The following is a 26,413-nucleotide window of genomic DNA, read 5'->3' on the forward strand; positions in this document are numbered from 1 at the left end:
AGATATCACCTCACGCCAGTCAGAGTGGCCAAAATGAACAAATCAGGAGACTATAGATGCTGGCGAGGATGTGGAGAAACGGGAACCCTCTTGCACTGTTGGTGGGAATGCAAACTGGTGCAGCCACTCTGGAAAACAGTGTGGAGGTTCCTCAGAAAATTAAAAATAGACCTACCCTATGACCCAGCAATAGCACTGCTAGGAATTTACCCAAGGGATACAGGAGTACTGATGCATAGGGGCACTTGTACCCCAATGTTTATAGCAACACTCTCAACAATAGCCAAATTATGGAAAGAGCCTAAATGTCCATCAACTGATGAATGGATAAAGAAATTGTGGTGTACATACACAATGGAGTACTACGTGGCAATGAGAAAGCATGAAATATGGCCCTTTGTAGCAACATGGATGGAACTGGAGAGTGTTATGCTAAGTGAAATAAGCCATACAGAGAAATACCGATACCATATGTGTTCACTCTTATGTGGATCCTGAGAAACTTAACAGAAACCCATGGGGGAGGGGAAGGAAAAAAAAAAAAAGAGGTTAGAGTGGAAGATAGCCAAAGCATAAGAGACTCTTAAAAACTGAGAACAAACTGAAGGTTGATGGGGGGTGGGAGGGAGGGGAGGGTGGGTGATGGGTATTGAGGAGGGCACCTTTTGGGATGAGCACTGGGTGTTGTATGGAAACCAATTTGACAATAAACTTCATATATTGAAAAAAAAAAACACTGCTCTAAAAACACTTAAAAAATCTAGTTTTGCTGATCTTTTCCTAACCTCTTGGGGTAGATTTCTGTTCATTAAATTGTAGCATTTGTTTTTACAATATCTGTATTTAAAGTTCCTCCTAAGTACTATTTCAGCTGAATCCCACAAGTTTTGATATGAAACATTTTATTATAACTTGAAAATATTAACTAATTTTCATTTGTATTTTTTCTTTGTCCTTTAGGTTATCTAGAAGTATAATTCTTAATTTTTCAAACAATGGCATTTTCTACTTACCCATTATAGATTTCTAACATTAGAGTCTGGAACAGACTCTGAATTTGCATAGTCTTAAATGTTACTCTTAAGTTTAAAGACTATAGGGACGCCTGGGTGGCTCAGTTGGTTAAGTGGCCGACTTCGGCTGGATCATGCTCTCGCGGTTTGTGAGTTCGAGCCCCATGTCGGGCTCTGTGCAGACAGTTCGGAGCCTGGAGCCTGCTTCGGATTCTGTGTCTCCCTCTCTCTCTGCTGCTCCCCTGCTCATGCTCTATTTCTCTCTGTCTCTCAAAAATAAATGTTTAAAAAAATTTTTAAGACTATATATATAGTATATACTATATACCGCTATACCACACGCACGCACCCCTTATATATACCATATGTATGTATGTGTATATGTATATATACATGTGTGGGTGTGTGTATCCCCTTTGATCAGAGTAGAAATCACCTACCTAAAATGAATGATTGGAAAAACTTGATGTCATTATAATTGGAATTCTTATCTTTTAAAATATGAACAGTATTCCTATTTTCATAAATAAGATCTCCTTCTGACAAAGCAAAGTGTTAAAATTCTAGATTCATATTACTTTCTTAAAATGAGATGATTATTTTAATCAAAATCTTTTCATAGAGTTTTTTAAGCACACAGTGGTTAATTACTCTTTTAATTAAATGTTACAGGATATGGAGTCTAATAGATCATGCACTAATAGCAAGGTGTAATATGGAAGAACCAATTCGTTGTGCAGCTGTAAATGTAGATGGAATCCATCTTGCCCTTGGAATGAAGGATGGCTCATTCACTGTACTTAGAGTAAGGTATGATATTGGAGTAGAAAGAAAAACAGTACATTTTTTTAAGTGAGACTATGTAATACTCATTGTTTTTACCCATTTCCTTTCCTCCCTCCCTTCTTATTAATATATATACACATACACACATATATATCAGATATTACTTTTATTGTATATTAAGTATATTAATCAAAATGGCTTTGTCAGAAAGTGGTTAACTCAAAAACTTTGGTTTTAGGGGTTAAGAATGTTTAGTGAATTAATGGCTAAAATTTTGAGCTACAAAAACGGGTTTTGACTTCATTCCTTGGTAGTATTGATTTTCAGTAATGATCCTCTGCCATTACTGGTGGGTGGGGGGTAGCCTTGGGGCAGTTAAAAATGGGTGAAATGTTTTTTGTTATTTGTAGCTTTATTCTTTGGAAAAAAAATGCCTACTTTTTTTTGTTTGCATCATTAGAAAAGTTGAAAGAATTTGTTAAAGCAGTTGACATCCTGTGTTGAATTGTAGTTATGGTGCATTCAACTGAATTCTATATAGCTATTAAAAACTTTGCTGTAGATCCATGTGTGTTCATAAGCATATATACTTACAGAATCCTTCTCCTTAGCCTAGTGAGTGGTAGGACCACCTTTTTAGTTGCCCAGTCCAGAAATCATTAATTCATTTCTCTCTTTTGCCTCCCTTGTGTAGTTAATCACAGAGTTCTGGAGAATTTATTTCCTGAGTAGTCTTCAAATTAATCTGCTTCCTCCCATTCTCACCATTGTACTCTTGTATGGGCTTCTGCAATCTCCTAACTGGATTGGTGCGATAGTGTCTCAGCAGGTCTCCTTACCTCCTGTTTTGCTTCTTTCAAGACTTTTTCTTATTCACTCTTCAGTTCACTATTTTTTTTTTTGTTTTGTTTTTTTTTTTTAATTTTTTTTCAACGTTTTTATTTATTTTTGGGACAGAGAGAGACAGAGCATGAACGGGGGAGGGGCAGAGAGAGAGGGAGACACAGAATCGGAAACAGGCTCCAGGCTCCGAGCCATCAGCCCAGAGCCTGACGCGGGGCTCGAACTCACGGACCGCGAGATCGTGACCTGGCTGAAGTCGGACGCTTAACCGACTGCACCACCCAGGCGCCCCTTCAGTTCACTATTTTGAAACACATTTGTTTGCAGTCCTCCTCTTCCTAAAATACGATAAAAGCTTAGCACTGTCCTTAAGTGGAAGTTCATAATCCTTAACATAGCCAGTGGTGCCCATCTCCAGCCTGTTTCTTTCTACCTCAGTCTCTTTCTTTCAACTGTATAAAACATCTTTTGCTTCTTCAGGTACCTCGTGTTCTCTTGTACTTCTGTTTCTTTTTTCTTTTTCTTTCTTTCTTTCTTTCTTTCTTTCTTTCTTTCTTTCTTTTTTTTTTTTTTGTACTTCTCCGTTTCTCTAGACACTGACTCTTTTCTGGGACAGATTTTTACAATGAGATATGGTAAGATTTTTCTCTTGTACTGCTTTTTAAATTGTGATAAAATATGTGTAATATAAAATTTACCATCTTAACCGTATTTCAAAATTCAATGGCATTAAGTACATTTACATTGTTTTGCAACCAAGAATTTGAGATGCTTGGAAAATGTCTAAGAGTTCCTCTTGTTTAGCTTGTATGCATTAAAAATAGTGATTATTTTTGTTAATTGTACATTTATTTCACCTTTCAATTATTTGCAAGTAACTGGGTGAATAAGTTCTTATTTCTAATAAGTCAGTGTTTAAGCAACTGAGTCCAACATTGCTGACAGGATCACTGGAGTGGTGATTATGACTGCTGCATGCCTTTGTAGTTTAACCACAAAACTTTAACTCAATATTCTTCTTCTTTTTTTTTTTTTTACTTTCTATAATTTATTTATTTTTATAATTTACATCCAAGTTAGTTAGCACATGGTGCAACAGTGATTTCAGAAGTAGATTCCTTAAGCCCCTTACCCATTTAGCCCATTCCCCCCCACAACCCCTCCACAACTCTCATTTTGTTCTCTAAGAGTCTCTTATGTTTTGTCCCCCTCCCTGTTTTTATATTATTTTTGTTTTTTATTATTTTGCTTCCCTTCCCTTATTTTCATCTGTTTTGTATCTTAAAAGTCTTTGTATGAGTGAAGTCATGTCTTTTTCTAATTTCGCTTAGCATAATACCTTCTAGTCCCATCCACATAGTTGCAAATGGCAAGATTTCATTCTTTTTGATTGCTGAGTAATACTCCATTGTATATATATACCACATCATCTTTATCCATTCATGCATTGATGGACATTTGAGCTCTTTCCATACTTTGGCTATTGTTGTAACTCAATATTCTTAATCCTAAATTCACCTGGTTACTGTTTCTTCTTGGTTTGTGGTATATATTCTCTATACCATAAAGCAAAATTCATAAGTGTAGCTGTACTAACGTACCCTCATATTATGACTGGAGGAATATTGAATAGATTTGAATCTAACGCACTGGTTATTATTACTATTTTTTTTTTTTCAGTAGGCTCCAGGCCCAGCATGGAGCCCAATGTGGGGTTTGAACTCACGACCCTGAGATCAAAACCTGAGCTGAGATCGAGAGTTGGATGCGTTTAACCAACTGAGCCATCCAAGGTTCCCCCAATACACTGATCCTTTTTTATTTAAAAAAATTTTTTTTTATTAGAGAACAAACAGCTGCATGAGAGCATGTGCACAAGAGTGCGTGGGCGAATAGGGGAGAGGGGCAGAGGGGAAGAGAGAGAATCTTAAGTAAGCTCTATGCCCAGCATGGAGCCCCATGCAAGGTTTGATCCCATGACCCTGGGATCATGACCTGAGCTGAAATCAAGAGTCGAATGCTCAACCAACTGAGCTGTGCAGGCACCCCCACACTGATTCTTAAATTGAGGTACAAGGTGATGTGCCAGCACAAAGTTACATAACTTCTAGAGCATCTCTTCCTTGTGATAAAAACTGTTACCAATTTTATATTAAAATAAACATTAATATCGTGGAATTAAATGAAAAAAGTGCAAATATTTTTAAAATTAGAAGATATATACATGTAAAACTTTGACTTATGGTGGGCTGCATGGTGTGATGCACAGCAGACTCCTCAGAGGCACTCATTCATTCTCATGAATAGTTAGGAAGACTTTAGAGGAAGAACTTGATAAGCACAGTTAACAAATTTCCTGGGGGATAGAATAAAGTTTCTTGCAGGGTATGGAGTAGGCTTTGGTTGTAAAAACATTGTCATTTTAGATTCTACCAGTGGCTAGCCATTTGTCTCTTTCTGACCATGTCACTACCACATTATGTCAACTTTAAAAGGATTAGGATAGGGGTTGCCTGGGTAGTTCAGTCAGTTAAGTGTACAACTCTTGATTTCGGCTCAGGTCACCATCTCATGGTTTGTGGGATCGAGTCCCCGGTCTGGCTCTGCACTGACAGCACAGAGCCTGCTTGGGATTCTCTCTCTCTCTCTCTCTCTCTCTCTCTCTCTCTCTCTCTCTCTCTCTTTGTCTCTCTCTCTCTCTCTTTGTCTCTCTCTCTCTCTCTTTGTCTCTCTCTCTCTCTCTTTGTCTCTCTCTCTTTCTCTCTTTCTGTCTCTCCCCTGCTCATGCTGGCACACTCTCTTTTCTCTTTTTCACAAAATAAATAAAACTTTAAAAAAGAAAAAAAAGAAAAAAGCTTTTGCTAACACTACCCTGTCTCTAAGGCCAGGAAACATCAGTCTTCATCTAGGTTGATACTCAGCAGTATTTGGCCCCCTTAACCACCCCCTCCTTTTCAAAACATCCTCTTCCCAGACTTTGAATGTTAATTCTCTTTCTCTTTTCAGCCTACTTCTCCTGCTTCCATTTTCTTTATAGGCTCATTATCTTCTGCCTACCAGTAGGTATTGGAGGACATCAAAGTTCATGCCTAGGCTTGTTCTTCTTCTTACTGTGTTTTCTCCCTTAGATAGTCTTATCCTGCCTCCAGTTTCAGTTTCCAGCCGTAGCCTGATGGTTCCAAATACGTTCCAAGTTCTCACTCTCATCTCTCCTCTGAACTCCAGCTGTGTATTTCCAGTTGTTTATTTAACATCACTTGGATGTCTCAGAGGCATCTGCAATACAGCGTGTCCCAAACTAAAACTCAGTTATAAGGCATCATTGAAAAAATTGTTTAACTTTACTGGTTGAAATGGTTGTTAATTGGGAAGAATTTGTACTGTATTAAAAAAGCTCGAAGAGGTTAAAATAAAAATAATTAGCGGTGCCTATATAAAGATATACATTCAAGTGTCTTACTGAATACAAATCAATTCCTCTTTTCCTTATTTCTTGAATGTAATTTTGCACATTTGTCTGATTATAAAAATTTATTTGAAAATCAGTGTTTGTAATTAAGCATTTTTCATAAACTCAGTATTTCCAAGGAACTTCATCATAAAAATCTGTGATTTTATTTCCTTTATTGTATGAAAATTTAGTATGAATCTTTAAACTACCTTAAAGTAATTAAAAAACTAAAATTCAGCATTTTCTTCTCTTCCAGCATATTTGGTCCTCTTATATTTCTGTTCAACAAAGTAATTGTTTCTGAATTAATATTTGTATCATTTATATTTGTTTTATAATTTATAAATACTTGATATAGCCTCATAGTCATTTTAGACACATTTGAAAACTGAACTGATTCTCAAATGACTTGTTTTCATGTGGTCTCATTTTTTCTTTACAGAGATATGACCGAAGTTGTACATATTAAAGACAGGAAGGAGGCAATTCATGAGTTAAAATATTCCCCAGATGGAACTTACCTTGCTGTTGGATGCAATGACAGCTCAGTTGATATCTATGGCGTTGCGCAACGTTATAAAAAGTTTGGGGAATGTGTTGGGTCGCTTAGTTTCATCACTCATCTTGACTGGTCCTCAGATAGTAGATATTTACAGACAAATGATGGAAATGGTAAAAGACTTTTTTATAGGATGCCAGGTAAAAGTTTCTAAGTTTCTAATGAATTAATATTATTATTTATGGATTTTTAGTATCTGTAAAATATTTTAGAATTTGATGAGAAATAGAGTATAAAATACATTTGATTACAGGAAATTAAAGAAGATCTGAGCTCATGTTTCAGGCATTATGATCTTTTCCATCAGGCTGCCCTATTGAAATCTTTTTGGTTCTTCATTAAAACTTCTTTGCTTGGAGGATCTAAAACCTACTTGATGTTGAATTCCGTGCTATGTGAGGAGTATTTGGTAAAGTCCTACTCTGTGTTAGAAAGTCAAAGTGCCATTTTTATGGGTGGAACTAATTAAATATAATTGCTAACAATGCCTGACCATAAATTGTTTGGGGTTTTTTTGTGGTTACCTCAAATAAATTTTGTAAATATCCATTCTATAGCTAAAACCCTAAATTTGAGAGAGTTTCCACCAAAGATTTGTAAAAGAATTAGAGCAACCATCAAAATGTTATCTCTCAGTACCTCAGTTAGTTGGATGCTTAATGAATTAGTCACTATTTTCCAACAACTTATTTAATAAAACTACCTGCATAATTAAATTAATGCCTCTCCCTAAAAGTTTTTTTATTACCAATGTGTGTGTAATTAGGACCAAATCCTAACGCCCTGATCCCTAATATAAATGTATTACTCCCTGGCCATCCTTCCTTCATGGTCCTTCAGTTTTCTTTTTTTCTCTCAACCATGTATATTCTTAGGTTTCTCATTTAAAAGCTGATTTGCCACTTTCTTACAGCTTTTACTTGTTCTTCTGACTTACAGTGTTGTGACTAATCTGGCATGATTTTAGTAGGATTAATGTTTATTCTCCACTTGAGCGAACCTGCTAAGCTACGTCAGAATCAAATCTGTGTGTCTCTAATTTGGGTAGTGGCTTTTTAAATAATTTCCTTTCGTTTAGTTTTCTTCTCTCCTTACCGTATTCACCTACCTATTCATGCTACTCTCCTTTAACTGTAGTGTGAAGAAATTTTGGAGTTTACCATGTTATCAGTATAATTTATGCTTGAGAAAAAATAAAATGAAATAACTTCTTAAATTAAGACTATTATTTATTTTTAGGAGGAAAAGAAGTGACAAACAAAGAAGAAATAAAAGGTGTTCATTGGGCTTCATGGACATGTGTTTCAGGCCTTGAAGTAAATGGAATTTGGCCCAAGTATTCAGATATCAATGATATAAATTCAGTAGATGGAAATTATATTGGCCAAGTTTTAGTTACAGCTGATGACTATGGAATTATAAAATTATTCCGATATCCTTGTTTAAGAAAAGGTATTTTTTCTTTCAAAATACTATTAAGTAGCTTGTCTGTTATAAAAGACTTTTAGGAACACCTGGGTGGCTTAGTCAGTTAAGCATATGACTCTCAGTTCGTCTCAGGTCATGATTCATGGTCCTGTGAGTTCGAGCTTTGTGTCAGGCTCTGCGCTGACAGTGAGGAAGCTGCTTGGGATTCTCTCTCCCTCACTCACACTGTCTGTCTGTCTGTCTCTCTCAAAACAAATAAATTAGAAAAATTGTTTTAAGTAAAAGACTTTTAAGTTCTTGTAGAAAATTAGTCGAGATAAAAGGGTTTATATTTTTTTAAATATGTATACTAATTAATTGGTGAAGGGTTGCATGAAAATGAACAGAATTAGCTACATTTATTTTGCTAATTTAAAAATTGTTTGTTACCGTTATTTTGGATGTGAAATTTTTATTAGAAGATTATTTTTGAACTCACATTGAGAATTTACTAATACTTTACCTCTTTTTAAAGAATCATTTTCTCTCCACTCCCAGAATTATTTGATAGAGTCAGACTATACAATGATAGACACACTTTTCTTATTTCTAATTATCTTTAATTATTTAACTTGTTAAACATGTATCTTTTAGAAGACATTTTTTCTCATGGCTTTTTCTCAAGAATCTCTCAGGTCATAATTTGGAACCTGTTGGTTTCTTGGTTGGTTTTCATGTACAGGTGTGTTTTTGTTTAAATCCTTAACATATATTGTTTTGGCACTTATATACTTTGTGTAAACAGTCAGGGTAAGATAAATAAGAGGTCTTATCATTGTTTATTTTCTACACATTTTATGTATCACCTTTTTTTCTTGGATCTCTACTTAAATGATGATATTAAACATTCTGTTCATAGACTTGGGGATGATTAAGTGAAATACTGTGTATTACTGTGTGGAACAAAGCATGGGACAAATAAATATTTGAGTTAGCTTATAACAAGTCCATAAGTACTAAAATAATTATATGAATAGACAGTTAGTATCAGGAAATTAGTTTCCTGGAAACCAAAAATAAAACAGGACACAAAATAATTTTCATCATAAGTATTTTAAGCCTTTTTTTTAAACCCTTTTAATTTGAGTGTAGTTGATATACATGTTTTTTTAAGTGAACTTGTCTCATCGTGGGGCTCAGATTCATGACCCCAAGATCTAGAATCGTGTGATCTATCAACTGAGCCAGATGTTTTTTTAAAAAGTGTTTTTCACTATTCAGGGAAAGCAGAGTTTTTTTTCCGAGATTTAATTTTCAAAGAATTCTCTCATATAGTATGGAGCTTTAGATTAGGTGCAGTGAGTATATTCCTAGGACATTAATATCTGTAGCAAATATAGTAATTATTTTTACCTGGTCATTGGTAAAAGCTTTTAGATACATGTTAAAATGCAGTTCAGTAAAAAGTGAACAGCTGAATAGTTGTGTTTAGGTAGGTAGTTCAGATATGTCATTTGCAAAGGAATGGGAGAAGATATTTGCAAATAACATATCGGATAAAGTGTTACTATCCAAAATCTATGAAGAACTTATGAAACTCTACACCCCCAAAATAAATAATCCTGTTAAGAAGTAAGCAGAAGACATGAACATTTTTCCAAAGAAGACATCCAGATGGCTAACAGACACATGAAAAGATGGTCAACATCAGTCATCATCAAGGAAATACAAATCAAAGCACAATGAGCTACTACCTCACACCTGTCAGAATGGCTAAAATTAACTCAGGCAATAACAGAGGTTGGTGAGAAATGTGGGAATGCAAACTGGTATAGCCACTCTGGAAAACTATATGGAGGTTCTTCAAAGGTTAAAACAGAACTACCCTATGTCCCAGCAATTGAACTACTAGGTATTTATCCAAAGGAATCAAAAATACAGATTCAAAGGGGCATATGCACCCCAATGTTTATAATAGCATTATCAACAATAGCCGAACTATGGAAAGAGCCCAAAAGTCCATTGACAGTTGAATGGATACAGAAAATGTGGGAATATATATATATATATATACATACATACATACATACAGTGGAATATTACTCAGCCATCAAAAAGAATGAAATCTTGCCATTTGCAATGACGTAGATGGAACTAGAGTTTATTAAGCTAAGTTACAGAAGTCAGTCAGAGAAAGACAAATACTATATGATTTCACTTGTATGTGGAATTTAAGAAATAAAACAGATGAATATGTGGGAAGGATAAAAAATATAGAGAAGGAACCCATAAGAGACTCTTAATTATGGAGAAGAAACAGGTTTGATGAAGGGAGGTAGGAATGGGGGGTGGGCCAAATGAGTGATGGCTATTAAGGAGGGCACTTGTGATGAGCACAGGTGTTATATGTAAGTGATGAATCACTAAATTCTACACCTGAAACCAATTTTACCATATATGTTAATTAACTAGAATTCGATTAAAAACTTGAAAAAAAAATAGGTAGTTTATGTTGAACTTAAGGGCCCAATTTTTCTAGAATTCTATGCTAGCGTTTCTGTTGTGCCTTTACACTAAAATGGTAAGTTCCAGATCTTGCCACCTCTGGGGTGTTGTCGATTCCTACTTGCAGGATTTCAACTTCCTAGCTGAAACTGCATCATCCATAAGTAATGCTAAGTGTGTTAATAAAGCCTAGCTAAATCTCTAGTAATTAAAGTATCCTGTTTCTGGATCCCACCACGTAGCCAGGACATGAGAGTCAGTGGCACAAAAGATTTTATTATGGGGGCACCTGGGTGGCTCAGTCGGTTAGGCGTCCAACTTCGGCTCAGGTCATGATCTCGTGGTCTGTGAGTTTGAGCCCCGCATCGGACTCTGTGCTGACCGCTCAGAGCCTGGAACCTGTTTCAGATTCTGTGTCTCCCTCTCTCTCTGACCCTCCCCCATTCATGCTCTCTCTCTGTCTCAAAAATAAATAAACGTTAAAAAAAAATTTAAAAAAAAAAGGTTTTATTATGACTCAAGATGAAACTTGCTTAGTTAGAAGGTGTGTGGAATCAGTAAGATTAATCATGATGGTCTTAATCTTAGACATTGATTCTGCACACTGTTTCGTATACTGACCCTATGCAAAAACAAAAATAATTTTCTGAGCTTTCTTAGTCAAGTGAATTGGATTTATTGACAGTTTTTATCTTTTGTAACATGGAAGGATATTTCTGTTGCACAGTTATTTCATTTTTAAAATGTATAGTATTCTGAATTTTGGGAATATTTTACTGAAGTCTTAGAAAAATTAGTCTTATTCAGTCACTGCTTCAAGAATATAAATTGTTTTCCTTATTTTTCTTTTTGCGATATTTTTATTAGAAATTTATTTTATGGTAAAGGTTTTTATTTCTAGGCACTTGTAAGTTAGCTTGAGACGGGGTAAGTAATTGGGGGAACAGAAGATAGGATATAACTGCTGCATCTTTTTAAAAATATATATATTATTTTTAGAGGAAGACAAAGAGCGTGATTTGGGGAGAGGGGCAGAGGGAGAGAGAGAGAATCCAAACAGGCTCCATGCTCAGTGCTGAGCCCAACTTGGGGCTGGATCCCATGACCCTGGGATCATGACTTGAGCTGAAATCAAGAATCTGATGCTCAACTGACTGAGCCACCCAGGTGCCACGTAACTACTGCATCTTTAATGAATTAGTAGAAATATTTTAAGATTCTGCGTTTATTGAATTTATATACTTACATAAAGTTAGTATTACTAGAAAAATTCTCTTTTAGATTAGTTATGAAGTTTTACATTCTTTTTTTTTTTTAATGTTTATTTTTGAGAGAGCGCAGGTAGGGGTGGGGCAGAGAGAGGGGACAGAACATCTGACTCTTGATTTTGGCTCAGGTCATGATTGTTGTGGGATCGAGGGTTGTGGAATCAAGCCCCGTGTTGGGCTCCACACTGAGCATAGAGCCTGCTTAAGATTCTCTCTCCCTCTCCCTCTTCCCTGCTTGTGTTTGTTCTCTCTCAAAAAAAAGAAGGGGGGAGGGTAGGTGATGGGCATTGAAGAGGGCATCTTTTGGGATGAGCACTGGGTGTTGTATGGAAACAAATTTGACAATAAATTTCATGTATTAAAAAAAAAGATACATTTCATGCGTTTATTCTTCTGTGGTGGACATTTGAGTAATTTCCAGTTTTTGCTATTATATGCAAGTTTCTCAAAGATGTATACTTAGGAGTGAAATTGCTGGGTCATAGAGAATTTATAAGAAAATGCCAAATTGTTTTCCAAAGTGGTTATACCATTTTTAAAACCCTGTTGATCCACATCCTTTTCAACACTTGGCATTGCTACACTTTTTAATTTGTGTAAGTCTAATTAGTTTAAATGGTGTCTCATTGTGGTCTTAATTTTCATTTATCTAGTGAGATGGATCATTTCCCCATTGTTTTTGGTTTTCTGCATTTCCTTTTCTGTCAAACATGGGCTTAATATCTTTTGCCTATTTTTCTATGGAGTTGTTTTTTTTATTATTTTATACTCTAAATACAAATGATTTGTAATTTTTATGGGTTGCAAATGTGTTTTTCCAGTTTTTTACTTACTTTTATAACAATTACAATAATTTACTATTATTGTGCCTTTTGTTGACCAGTTCTTAATTGCAACGTAGTCAAATCTGTCTCTTTTTTTTGATGAATAGTTCTGTTTTGTGTATTAAAATAATATTATACTAGGATCAGATAGATAGTGTCATATTTTATAAAAAAAAAGTGTTAAGGTCATTAAAACATAGTTAAATAGGAAAATATCTTTTGTCATATTGCTACAATTTATTGAAGGGATTAGCTCATACTGATTTTATACTAAAATATACTTTAAAACAATTAGAAAAGAAATGGGATCACCAAAAAAATTTTTCAGTATATTGCTTTAGCCTCATCAAGAATTGTCTTCCCCTTCTCCTTTAAATCAGGAAGTTCCTATGACCATTCTATCTTGTTCCCATAAATCTTTTCTCTGAAACATTCTAATTGATGACATACTATTTAGGCCTTACCTATTCTTCTGTCATTTCCTGTCTTAGGCCAGGGTTTTCATGGTGAAGGAACTTTGAGAGCTTATAATCTAACTTCTATTAGAATGGAAATGGAGTCCAAGAGAGGTTACATGATGTGCTCAAGCTCCTGTGCTATTAAGTAGTCAAGCAGACTCTTTAGCAAGCTGTAGTCTTTTTATTTCAATTTCTAATATTCTTTACATCACGTTTTGTCGCCTTTTGTAAGGGTTGGAGTCATGTTCATGCCCTCTGATTTCCTTCAATATTCTTCCCTCTTCTATAACCTAGTATTCTAACTCAAGTGTACATAGTAAAGGGAAATGTGATCTTTGTTTTTCTTTCTTTTTCTTCAAATAGTTAATGAATATTTCTTGTGTTCCAGGCACTAGGGGGATATAGAGTAAACAAGATGCTATCCCTGTCCTCAGAGATCTTATAGTTTCTTAGAGGAATTAGCAAGTAAATAGATTATTACATTTCAGTGTTGTAAGTATAATTACACAGGGTAATCACAGGGAATTCTGGAAACATGTAGGATGATACTGTTGGTTTTAGTGAGTCAGAGTCACTTTGTGAAAGGTGGGACATTGAAGTTCACTTTTAAGATACCTGTTTCTCATAGTTAAATAAGCAGTGCTGATTATTAAATAATTATTAATATTGTCCATTTAATTATAAATAACTAGCTTCCCTTAGACTTATTCTATAACTTGTTTGTTAAGCTGCCCTGGTTCTTTCTTCCAGAGAGATTGATCTTTGAGTAGTTGTAGAATACAATTTGGAAGGGACTCAGAGGGTTATCTATAACTTAGAGAGTTATTTACAACTCTCTTGGGGCTATTGCCCATTGCAGTTAATTAGAATACATGCTCATATAACTTCCCTCATATCCCTAAATATGACAATATTAGTACATCTTAAAAACTCAGAATTTTGGGGGCGCCTGGGTGGCTCAGCCGGTTAAGCGGCTGACTTCGGCTCAGGTCATGATCTCGCGGTCCGTGAGTTCGAGCCCCGCGTCGGGCTCTGTGCTGACAGCTCAGAGCCTGGAGCCTATTTCAGATTCTGTGTCTCCCTCTCTCTGACCCTCCCCCATTCATGCTTTGTCTCTCTCTGTCTCAAAAATAAATAAACGTTTAAAAAAAATTTTAATTAAAAAAAAGCTCAGAATTTTGTTTGCTGGAATCTCTGGCTTTACTTTCTCTTTTAATATATATATTTTTTCTTTTTGAGAGAGAGTGAGCAGAGAAGAGGCAAAGAGAGAGGGGGAGAAAGAAAGATAGAATCCCAAGCAGGCTCGTGCTGTCAATACAGAGCCTGACACAGGGCTTGATCTCATGAACCATGAGATCATGACGTGAACTGTGATCAAGAGTCAAACACTTAATGACTGAGCCACCCAGACACCCTTCTGGCTTTACTTTTTTAAGACTCTGGTGGCTAAGAGTACTTAAAGGACCCCATCAAAGAAAGTAATAGCCAAAGTCCTCTCGATGATTAAATTATGCATTCTCATATGAGAGAGATGGGACTAAATCTTACCGTATTGGACTTTCCTGGGTGAACTGTGTCAGGTTACCTACCTAGAAAGTTACTGACTTGTATTTAGCTACATAAAAAAAAATTGGTTCCTAAAATTTAACAGCATTGCTATTAAGCAGCAGTAAATTGTAATTTTAGATGAGTCTTGGTCAAATCTTTTATGCTTTCATTAAGATGCTATCCCTAAATTCATAGCCAAGGTAAAAGTTCATCTCCAGATTTTAATTGATGGAGCTTTGCCATCCTGACATACAGGGCTTCTATAACTTAATTTAAAAATTTTAAAACATTGGGGCACCTGGTAGCTCAGTTGGTTAAGCTTCCGACTCTTGATTTCGGGTCAGGTCATGAACTCATGGTTGTGGGATCTAGCCCTGCATCAAGCTTTCCACTGAGCTTGGAGCCTGGTTGGGATATTCATTCATTCATTCATATTCTCTCTCTCTCTCTCTCTCTCTCTCTCTCTCTCTCTCTCTCTCTCTGTCTGTCTGTCTCACACACGCACACTTGTGCATACTCTCTCAAAAAAAATTTTGTTTTAAACATTGTCAAAATGAAGCCAAACATTATTGTATCCAATGTACTCTAATAGGGATGTGTATATTTTGCCAAATATTAGGTTAAAGCAGAATGTAGAGAATGTTTTTTGAACTTAGAAACACAAAAGTGGTTCTTATAATCACACACGTTATTTTTAAAAAATCGCCTACAAGGGCTTCTGCACAGCTTAGTAAGTGTCTGTCTGGCGATCTTGGCTCAGGTCATGATCTCTCAGTTCATGAGTTCGAGACCTGTGTCAGGCTCTGCACTGGCAGGATGGAACCTGGTTGGGATTCTGCCTCTCCTTCTCTCTCCCTTTCCACTACTCATGCATGTGCTCTCTCAAAATAAATAAACTTAAAAATAATAAAAATAAAAATTAACCACAAAGTTAGACAGTTCCTTTACAGTTAGAGAAATCTGGTGTATAATACCTTAACCAAATGATACAGCCTATCCCTAATGATAGAACTTTGCCCCTTGAAATGATGTATCCAAAAGGATACATCACTTATGCCAAAAAAAAACCACATCATCTGAATCTAATCATGAAGAAACATTAGACAAGCTTAGGTTGAAGAACATTATAGAAAACATATAGGTTTAAGGAATTACTATAAAGGATAGTTTTTGGGACAACTGGGCATATTTTATTTTTATTAATATGGGGTATTGTATTGATTTTTGAATGTTGAACCAACATTGCATTCCTGGCATACATCCCATTTGGTCATGCTGTATATTCCTTTCTGTATGTTGTTGTATTTTGTTGATGGCTTAAGTTTTAGAAGGATCCTCTGATTGCTAGGGCTAGGAGGGATGGGGGTGGAGTAGGCTAGTTGAATTTCACTTAAAAACCAAAGGGTTCAGGTCATAACATTCAAATTTTGTGATGTGGAATCAGTTGATGCCTTTGTGGCTGTAGGCTTTTCTTTGAGCAGTAAGAAAATGCCTCACAACCCTTGGGGTTCCTACCAAATCCCATTGTGAATCAGTAGAGCAAAGACTTACGTCCCTTCATGTACACTCATTGATTTAATTCAATAAACTTTTGAATTAATATTTTTACTCTTTGATCCTAGTTAAGATATTGGAAGGAGGATGTATTGGTTCAGGTATAGAAATTGTGGTTTGAAGTGGTATTTTTGTGTGTGTGTTGGCGTTTGTTTATCAATTTAAAGGCATATTTTTTTGTTTTAGGAGCCAAGTTTAAAAAATATATTGGCCATTCGGCTCATGTAACTAATATCAGGTGGTCACATGACTATCAGTGGGTTATTTCTATTGGTGGAGCAGATCACTCTGTCTTCCAGTGGAAATTTATTCCTGAAAGAAAACTAAAAGATGCTCTTCACATAGCACCCCAAGGTGAGTAGTATACACTGCCTGAACAGTAACCCTAAAGTAGTGATTTTACTGTTGAAATGTCATTAGTCTTAGTAAGTTAACAGTATAGTTTTTTGTTAGTGGAAATGTTAAAATCCTAGCTGTGTTTCGAGTCAGATATCAGCATGGAATACAAAGTACTTTTGAGTGTGTTTTAATCCATGGACGGATGAGTGAAATAAGTTACATTATCGAAACAAACATTCAGTGCATTCTTGGGGAGATAGATATCTAGGTTTCATATATAGTTATATATGAACATGATTATCTAGTGTTAATTCATTTGTTGCATATAGTATTTTCTAGATATTTTTCATGTTAATTATAGGTCATATTCACTTACGTTTGCCCAGCATTCAAGTTCAATGCAGCAGTTGTTGTGGCACCAGTAAAGGCATTTAAAGTAGCTGTTGAGTTTATGGTGAGGTGGAGGGGAAGGTGATCTGTGATACCATTTACTGACATCTGTGTTTCTTGAATAGATCATGTCATGTGATTGTTTTATGGCTTGTCACCATGTCAGTTGGCACAGGCAGCTCTAGTCGTTAATTTTACAGTGCTGTTTTGAAAATGAATGTTCTTTAAACAAGTAGTGTTTCATTTTTAAAAATTACAGAAAGTCTGGCTGACTCTAATAGTGATGAATCAGATTCAGATCTGTCTGATGTTCCAGAACTGGATTCTGAAATTGAACAAGAGACACAGCTTACCTACCGTCGGCAGGTAATTTTTATTATCATGTGACTTTTTCTGAAAAACTCTAGTTTCTTTTTTATCTTGCTCCCTGTTGTTTATTGATTTATTGTTATCTTTTGTGGTTTTTAATTTTCCAAGAAATGTTTTTCTATTGCAGTTTTTCTCCTTTAAGAGTTAAAGTACACTTGTGTAAAATGTTCCTTTATAATGAGTGCTTGATATATTAAGTATGCCTGTAATTCTGTTTGCCTATAGCTTTTTGTCGCAGTAAAGTTGCATTTATCTTCTTTAAAATATTTTCTTATGAAGCATTAGAATTTTGGGGTGCCTGGGTGGCTCAGTCTGTTAAATGTCCGACTCTTGATTTCGGCTCAGTTCATGATCTCACTGTTTGTGGGATCGAGCTCCTCATTGGACTCTGTGCTGGCAGCACAGAGCCTGCTTGGGATTCTCTGTCTCCCTCTCTTTCTGCTCCTCCCCGACCTGTGTGCTCATGCACATGTGTGCACACACATTCTCTCAAAATAAGTAAACATTAAGAAAAATAAGACATTGTTAAAAAAATAATTTCATCCCAGCTAGTATCATCCTCACTGGGGAAGAACTGAGAACTTTCCCCCTGAGATCAGGAACATGACAGAGATGTTCACTCTCACCACTGTTGTTCAGTATAGTACTGGAAGTCGTAGCCTCAGCAATCAGACGACAAAACGAAATAAAAGGCATCCAAATTGGCAAAGAAGTCCAAGTTTCACTTTTTGCAGCTGACAATATACACTACATAGAAAGCCCAAAAGACTCCACCAAAAAATAGTGTATAGAAGTTGGTTGCATTTCTATATACCAATAATGAGGCAATAGAGATATCAAGGAAAAGATACCATTTACAATTGAACCAAAACCCATAAAATACCTAGGAATAAACGTAACCAAAGAGGTAAAAAATCTATACACACTGAAATCTATAGAAAGCTTATGACAGAAATTGAAGAAGACACAAAGAAATGGAAAACATTCCATGCTTATGGATTGGAAGAACAAATGTTAAAATGTCAATACTACCTAAACCAATCTACATATTCAATGCAGTCCCTATCAAAATAGCACCAGCATTCTTTACAGAGCTAGAACAAACAATCCTAAAATTTGTATGGAACCACAGAAAACCCCAAATAGCCAAAGCAATCTTGAAAAAGAAAACCAAAGCTGGAGCTATCACAATCCTGGACTTTAACCTATATTTCAAAGCTGTAATCATCAAGACAGTATGGTATTATCACAAAAAGAGACAAATAGATAAATGGAATAGAGAACCCAGAAATGGACCCACAAATATATGGCCAAATAATCTTTGACAAAGTGGGAAAGAATATCCAGTGGAAAAAAGTCTCTTTAACAAATGGTGCTGGGAGAACTGGACAGCAACATGCAGAAAAATGAACCTGGACCTCTTTCTTGCATCATACATAAAAATAAATTGAAAATGGTTGAAAGACCTAAATGTAAGACAGGAAAGACATCAAAATCCTAGAGGAGAAAAAAGGCAGCAACATCTTTGACCTCAGCCACAGTAACTTCTTACTTGACATGTCTCTGGAGGCAAGGGAAATGAAAGCAAAAATGAACTTTGGGACCTCATCAAGATAAGAAAGCTTGTACACAGTGAAGGAAACAGTCAACAAAGCTGAAAGGCAGGGGCACCTGGATGGCTCAGTCAGGTAAGCGTCTGACTTTGGCTCAGGTCATGATCTCATGGTTGGTGGGTTTGAGCCCCATGTCGGGCTCTGTACTGACAGCTTGGAGACTGAGCCTGCTTCAGATTCTGTGTCTCCCTCTCTTTCTGCCCCTCCTTGTCCCACGCTCTCTCTCACTCTCTCTCTCAAAAAATAAATAAACATTAAAAAAAAAAAAGCTGAAAGGCAACCAGTGGAATGGGAGAAGATATTTGTAAATGACATGTTGGATAAAGGGTTAGTATCCAAGTACTTACCAAACTCAACACCCAAAAAAAAACAAATAATCCAGTGAAGAAACAGGCAAAAGACATGAACACTTTTCCAAAGAAGACACCCAGATGGCAAACAGACACATGAAAAATGCTCAACATTGCTCATCGTGTTGAAATACAAATCAAAACCACAAGGAGATACCACCTCACACCAGTCAGAATAGCTAAAATTAACAACTCAGGAAACAGATGTTGGCGAGGATGTGGAGAAAGGGGAACCCTATTGCACTGTTGGCGGGAATGTAAACTGGTACAGCCACTCTGGAAAACAGTGGGAGTTTCCTCAAATAATTAAAAATAGAACTACCCTACGACCCAGCAATTGCACTACTAGGAATTTATCTAAAGGATACAAAAATGCTGATTCAAAGGAGCACGTGCACGCCAATGTTTATAGCAGCACTATCAACAACAGCCAAATTGTGGAAAGAGCCCAAATGTCCATCAACTAATGAATGAATTAAGAATTCAAGAATTATATGCATATATATGTATATATATATATACACACATACATACATACATACATACATACATACATACATACATACATGCAATGGAATACTACTCAGCAAAGAAAAAGGATGAAATCTTGCCATTTGCAACAACGTGGATGGAACTGGAGCATATTATGCTAAGCGAAATAAGTCAGAGAAAGATATATGATTTCACTCATGTGGAATTTGAGAAACTTAACAGATGCACGTTGGGGAAGGGAAGGAAAAATAAGATAAAAACAGAGGGAGACAAACCATAAGAGACTCTTAAATACAGAGAACAAACTGAGGATTGATAGGGGGGTTAGTAAGGGGTTGGGTTAAATGAGTGACGGGCATTAAGGAGGGGACTTTTCAGGATGAGCACTGGGTGTCATATGTAAGAGATGAAACAATGAGTTCTGCTCCTGAAGCCAAGACGACACTGTATGTTAACTAACTTGAGGATAAAAATAATAATAATAATTTCATGGAACACTAAATATGTATTTGTCAGTGCGATACACAGAAAATGTAAATTTGTTGTTTCCAAGGAAGAAAATTTCATAAAATGCCTTCTTATTTAAGTGTTAAAACTTTACTAAGCGTTAGTAACAACAATGTCTGAAAGTTACATTAGGAACCTGTGAACACCTTTATTAATTTGTATTCTAAGATTATTTTTACTTCTGTACGTTATTTAAAGGTTTACAAAGAAGATCTACCTCAGCTTAAAGAACAGTACAAGGAGAGACAAAAAGGCGGTACTTCTAAAAGAAGAGAGCGGGCTCCAGGAAATAGCCTCCGACTGCACTTTGTTCATGGGTATGAAACAACTATTATTCATTTGTGTGTTTACATATTGGTTCACATTTAGTAGCTTTGTGACTTTGAGCAAGTCACTCAACCTTTCTGTGCCTTTCCCATCTGTAAAGTGAAGGTAACAGTACCTACTTCATAGGATTCTGATGAGGAGTAAATAAGCCAGTGTTTTTGGTGACTTAGAATATTGTCTGGTGCATGATGAGCACTATATAAGTGCTTAAGTGTTGAAAATAAATTTGTCTTATTAAAGTTTAGTATTACATTTATAGAAATGGAGTTCTTTAAACAAATGAAAATAAGTAAAATGTAAGAGATTATCATTTCCCCTAAATATTTCTGATTTGGAATTATATTGTGCCCCCTTTTTTTTTGGCCTGCATTTGGCCCTTGTATTTTAATTTCAATAAGATACAGTTTCTGAATTTTCTTAGAACATCTGGCAATACAAGTGTCATATTTCATCCTGAAACAACAGACTCTCCATTCAGTCCTTCCCTTCTCTGCTACCCAGTAATCATTTTCTTACCTGACTGATAATGCTGTCAGGAATTTGAAAAAGGATTCATTTAGTAAGAATATTGTATCTCTGGTGTTAAAATAGGCAGTATTTCTTTGTAGTTATATATTATGTATTGAGTTTCTTTGAAGCACAAAAGAAGGGTTGCTATAAATGGAATTATATTGACTATTTAAAAAAGATTCAGCTAGGGGCGCCTGGGTGGCGCAGTCGGTTAAGCGTCCGACTTCACCAGGTCACGATCGCGCGGTCCGTGAGTTCGAGCCCCGCGTCGGGCTCTGGGCTGATGGCTCAGAGCCTGGAGCCTGTTTCCGATTCTGTGTCTCCCTCTCTCTCTGCCCCTCCCCCGTTCATGCTCTGTCTCTCTCTGTCCCAAAAATAAATAAACGTTAAAAAAGATTCAGCTATTTTTTCTGGATGTGTATAATATTTTAGAATTGTTTGAACATTTTTGGGGTATACTCATGATTCAACAATGTGTACAGAAGGGTACATTTTGAAAATCCTTTTCCCAGGGAGCTCCCCTCTACTTGCTAGGTGGGATACTGAGTCATGAATCTTTTAATAAAACCAATTAGATATTCAAAAAAACAAAAACAAGAAAGAAAATCTTCCCAGCTCTACCCTTGCAGCCATCATTTTTCACCTTCCAAGGGCATTTTCTTCCCTTTCACTCGTAAAAAAGTAACAACTTTTGTTTAATGGTACACAAATTTAGTATCATGCAAATAGTAGTATACTATATATACTTTTCTGCACCTTTCTTTTTCATTCAGTATTATATCTTGGATTTAGCTATTTGTAATCAGAACAGTTCATAAACGTTTATGGAATTTGAGATGCTTGTATTTTGTTTTAGTTGTGTAGTATCTTGTAAAACCGGAAATTGACCTAAAAGGTACCTATTTCTCCTCTGTATAGTCCATATTGACCAGATATAAGTCTAATGTTAATTTTATGTGATATGTTTTCTTTATTCAGTTACAGAGGTTATGACTGTCGAAGTAACCTTTTTTATACTCAAATTGGTGAGATTGTGTACCATGTCGCAGCAGTGGGTGTCATTTATAATCGGCAACAGAACACACAGCGCTTTTACCTGGGTCATGATGATGATATTCTTTGCCTGGCTCTTCATCCTTTGAAAGACTATGTGGCAACAGGCCAGGTAAGGCCTTTGAAAGACTATATGGCAATAGGCCAGATACGTTAGACCTTTGTTTGGGTTTACAGTTAGGTTAGTCCACTTTTTAAAAAAAATCTCTCTTGTATTCTAGGAAATGAAGAATAAAGAATTCTTTACAAATAAAATGTACCCCCAATTTTTTCCTACTGTTTTCCTTAGAGTTTTATTGTTTTGATTTTTTCTTTTTTTATTTGGAACTAAAAGTTTTGGCTTGTCATCCTCCTGTCCAGATATATATTTTTTAATTAGAGTAAACATAGCAACATAAAGACTAGATATCTGGTTTCTTTAAGTTGAGTTAGCTAAAATAATGAAATTAACAAATGTTCTGTGACAAACAGGATGACTACATTTTTGTTTTACAACCATGATAGTAACCATTCAGGTTTACCAAAGTACAAAGCAGAAATGTTGAAATAGAAGACTGAGAAAAGTTTTGACTGATATTTCTCTATGTAGGTATTCTTAGAGAAGGAGGAAAAGGGTGATGTTTATACATTCTTTCTATATGTAAGCACCTTACTAGTTTCTTAGTATATACGGTTGACCCTTGAACAACACAAGTTTGAACTGCATGGCTCCACTTACGTGTAGATTTTTCACAGTACTGTAAATGTGTTTTCCTTATGATTTTCTTAACATTTTTCTCCAGCTTGCTTTGTCCTAAGAATATAGTACGTAACACATGTAACTTATAAAACTACCTGTTAATTGACTATGTTGTCAATAAGGCTTCTTTCTGGTCAACAGTTAAGTTTTTTGAGAGTCAAAAGTTATACGTGGATTTTGAACTGTGCAGGGATTGACACCTGAACCCCCACGTTGTTCAGAGATCAACCCTATTTCACTCTTGTCACCTCTTTTACAGGGAATCCATTTCCATTTACAAATGAGGAAGTTTAGGTTTGAAGAAATTAAATAATTTTCTGAAAGATCTTAGAGTTAATAAATGGTAAAGCTTAAAGCTCCCTTAGTCTGTCTGGCTTTTTAAACTGTGTGTAAATATACCTTCTAGGATACATTGAAGTGTGGGGGTCAGCAACTTGCATCACTCTGTAGAGTTTTCCTGAAAGCAGAGAACACTCTTCCTTTCTTCTTTCCCCCGTCTTCCTTCCCTTCGTTTGTGCCTCCCTCTTGCTCAGTCTTTCCTTCCTTTTTCCTCCCTCCTTTCTTCCATTTCTTCAAAAACCTTCATAGAGCACATGCTGTGTACCAGGAAATGTGCTGTGCTGGGAATATAAGGATAAATAAGGCATGGTCTTGCCATGGTAAACATTCATATTCTGAGGGGGAAGGCATACATGCAAGAAAAGTCGTGATACAAGGTTATAAGTGTAAATAAAGCAGGGTTTCTTAACCTTGACACTATTGACATTTTGGGCCAGCTAATTCTTTGTTGTGAGAATAGTTGCATTGTCGCGTACAGTGTAATCCTATGTATTGCAGGATGTTTAGCAGCATCCCTGGCCTCTACTCACTAGATGTCTATTAACACCACCCACCCAATTGTGGTAACCAAAAATGTCTCCACAATGTCAGATGTTTCCTGGGAGGCAAAGATGGACCCCTGCTGAGAACCACTAATGAGGAGATATGCATAAATTCCTTTTGCAGTGTAACAAAGGACTGATTAATTGTGCCTAATAGAATCAGGGAAACCTTCATGGAGATGATGACATTTGCACTGAGCAGTTTACCTGACAGGGGAGGTTGGAGAAAGTATTCCAAGTATGTTATTTGGAAAAGTGGGGCAAAAATCCCACAAAACACAGCTTATTTAAAAAACTGTGAGTAGCCTGAAGTATTCAAATCTTAGGGGCATGATGAAGAACTAATTAAAAGGATTGGTGAGGTCCTCAGGGGCACTGTTTATCTTTACCTTTAGTTTATGTAAGAGATTCCTCTTAAAGCACAATTATTTACCCATTGCATTTGGCAAGGAGTTTCAGTGTTAAGTTGTTCTGGCAGTACTATAATGAAAGCTGTATAAAAACTGGTCATTTGCTACCATGATTCTGGGATTGGAGAGAATTCAAGTTAGATTAAATTAAAAGTCATTATGCCCACAGGACATCCCTGGATACCTACTGTAGGGGAGGCACAATTTTAAGTCTAGACGTCCTAGATTTTCAGCTGGGGCTCTTTAACAAAAAAATCAATGTAAAAAAGAAGAACAAAAAGTTTATTAACAGGTGTAGTGCATATCATGTTGGAGAAATCTAAACCAAAGTAACTCAGAATGATGGCTTATATTTCCACCTTGTATAGAAAACAGCAGATTCTTAAAGAAATGACAGGACAAAGGAAAGCAGTTTTAGGCTTCTAAGGGCTACAGGCTGTGGGAAGGTATATATAGGATGAAACTCCTGGAGTAAGGTTTCTTTGGATTCCTCTTGTGCTGTCTCTGGGCTGAGTCTGTCTCCAGTAAAGGGAGAACTTACATAATCAACTGGTTGTATAATGTCAAATGTATCTCAATATAGTTGAAAAAATTGTGTGTATATATATATACACACACACACACACACACACACGCACATCTATATATACACACATATATGTATAATTATTATATGTGTACAAATATGTGTATATCTATATATATATCGCATTTATGCAGAAAAGGAGGTGGAGTTTGGGGGGGCTGTTTCTTTATTGCCCTCAGCTGAAAATAATTTCTGTGTCAAAGAGGCATATTTTGGGGTGATATATTCTGGTTTCCTTCACCATCAAGCCATAGGGCTTTTGCTTCTGGCTTCACTTGAACAACAGTACTCTGCTTTAGGCATTGCAGAGTCCAATCCTTTCTCCCAAGGCACAGGCTTACACTGCCTTCCCTATTTCTCCCAGTGCTTTCCGCTTCTTTCCTGTATTACATTTCAACCAGCCAGTCTCATTTCTATAATTACAGACTTTTAAAATAAATGTTTCTTAAAATTGTTAAAAATGAAAAAAATATATCAAAAGTAAAAGTATTTCTGAAGTGTTTTATCTGAGGGCTTTGAAATTTAGATGACAAATCTAAATGGTGTTTTGTTGGAGTAGAGTACAAATAATGCTCCTTCGTCATGAACTGTGATTGTAATTGGAGGTGAAAGAAACTGAACGAATATTACCTGACAACTTGAATATGTTGACTATACCCTAATTTTAAAATTTTAATTCAAATCTGTTGAGTGCTTTTTATTTGAAAGCATTAAATGTCTTGGGGAAACACGAAGATAATTCAGCGGCTGCCACTGTCAAGAGCTTACAATCTGAGTTGGAGGAATATACAATTCACTAAAAATTTACCTAAAACACACTCACTTAGATATCTTGTGGGTAGCTCAGATTCAGCGTGTCCAAAATGGAGATAAATGAGATTCAGCTTTCCTTTCAAACCTGCTTATCCTGGTATTTCCTACTTAGAACATGACGTTAAATTAGCCTGGTTGCCTAAGCCCGAGAATCTGACTTGTTCTCTTCACCCAATAGAGCCAGTCAGTCCCAGAGCTGCATCCAAGATTTGCCCTGAATATAGCTTAGTTCTGTACCATGACTAATCTGTGCCTTGTTGTTTTGTTTTTGTATTTTACCTTATCTCTGCTGGCCGTTCTTTGCTTCATAATTTCTAATCTGTTGTTATAACCAACCAACTAGTTTTACATCTTCAGATTTTTCCCCCTAACCATTTTCTCAATCCACTAATAATCTTTCTTTTCTTCTGTGTTTATCAGTAGCTTTTAAGCTAATGTGTAAGTTCATTAGCATGTAGCTCAAGATATTTAACCTAGGCCAACTCCAGACTCCTCTTTTTTTTTAAATTTATTTTCTTTAATGTTTATTTTTGAGAGAGAGAGAGAGAATGAGAGAGAGGCAGGGGGAGGCGGTGCAGACAGAGGGGGAGTCACAGAATCCGAAGCAGGATCCAGGCTCTGAGCTGTCAGTACAGAGCCAGATGTAGGGCTCAAACTCATGAACCATGAAATCATGACCTGAGCTGAAGTCAGATGCTTAACCAACTGAGCCACCCAGGCGCCCCCCAGACTCCTCTTTTTATCTCTTACCAATTATTTCCTGGTAAACTATGCTCCTGTCTTTTGAGCTATTTAGAATTTGTCTATATATAATACTG

The 26,413-nt window shown here is 36.1% G+C and overlaps 1 protein-coding gene across 10 annotated transcripts in view; it reads left to right on the forward strand.

The window, feature by feature from the left end:
• The window catches only part of EML5 (EMAP like 5), a 190,514-nt gene that overhangs the window by 66,300 nt on the left and 97,801 nt on the right, over positions 1-26,413 (forward strand). For 9 of the 10 annotated variants that reach the window (XM_086709055.1, XM_086709057.1, XM_086709056.1 and 6 more), the window contains 7 exons: positions 1,686-1,823; positions 6,536-6,792; positions 7,892-8,104; positions 16,403-16,570; positions 17,205-17,311; positions 20,475-20,593; positions 22,092-22,278. In XM_086709055.1, coding sequence (XP_086565181.1) covers positions 1,686-1,823; positions 6,536-6,792; positions 7,892-8,104; positions 16,403-16,570; positions 17,205-17,311; positions 20,475-20,593; positions 22,092-22,278 — 1,189 coding nt within the window. The remainder of the gene's footprint in view (positions 1-1,685; positions 1,824-6,535; positions 6,793-7,891; positions 8,105-16,402; positions 16,571-17,204; positions 17,312-20,474; positions 20,594-22,091; positions 22,279-26,413) is intronic. The other variant, XM_086709059.1, reaches the window with a different exon arrangement.

The sequence above is a fragment of the Puma concolor genome, chromosome B3 (genome assembly GCF_028749965.1).
Source record: "Puma concolor isolate L17-30 chromosome B3, mPumCon1.1.hap2, whole genome shotgun sequence".
In the NCBI taxonomy this organism is placed as follows: Eukaryota; Metazoa; Chordata; class Mammalia; order Carnivora; family Felidae; genus Puma; species Puma concolor.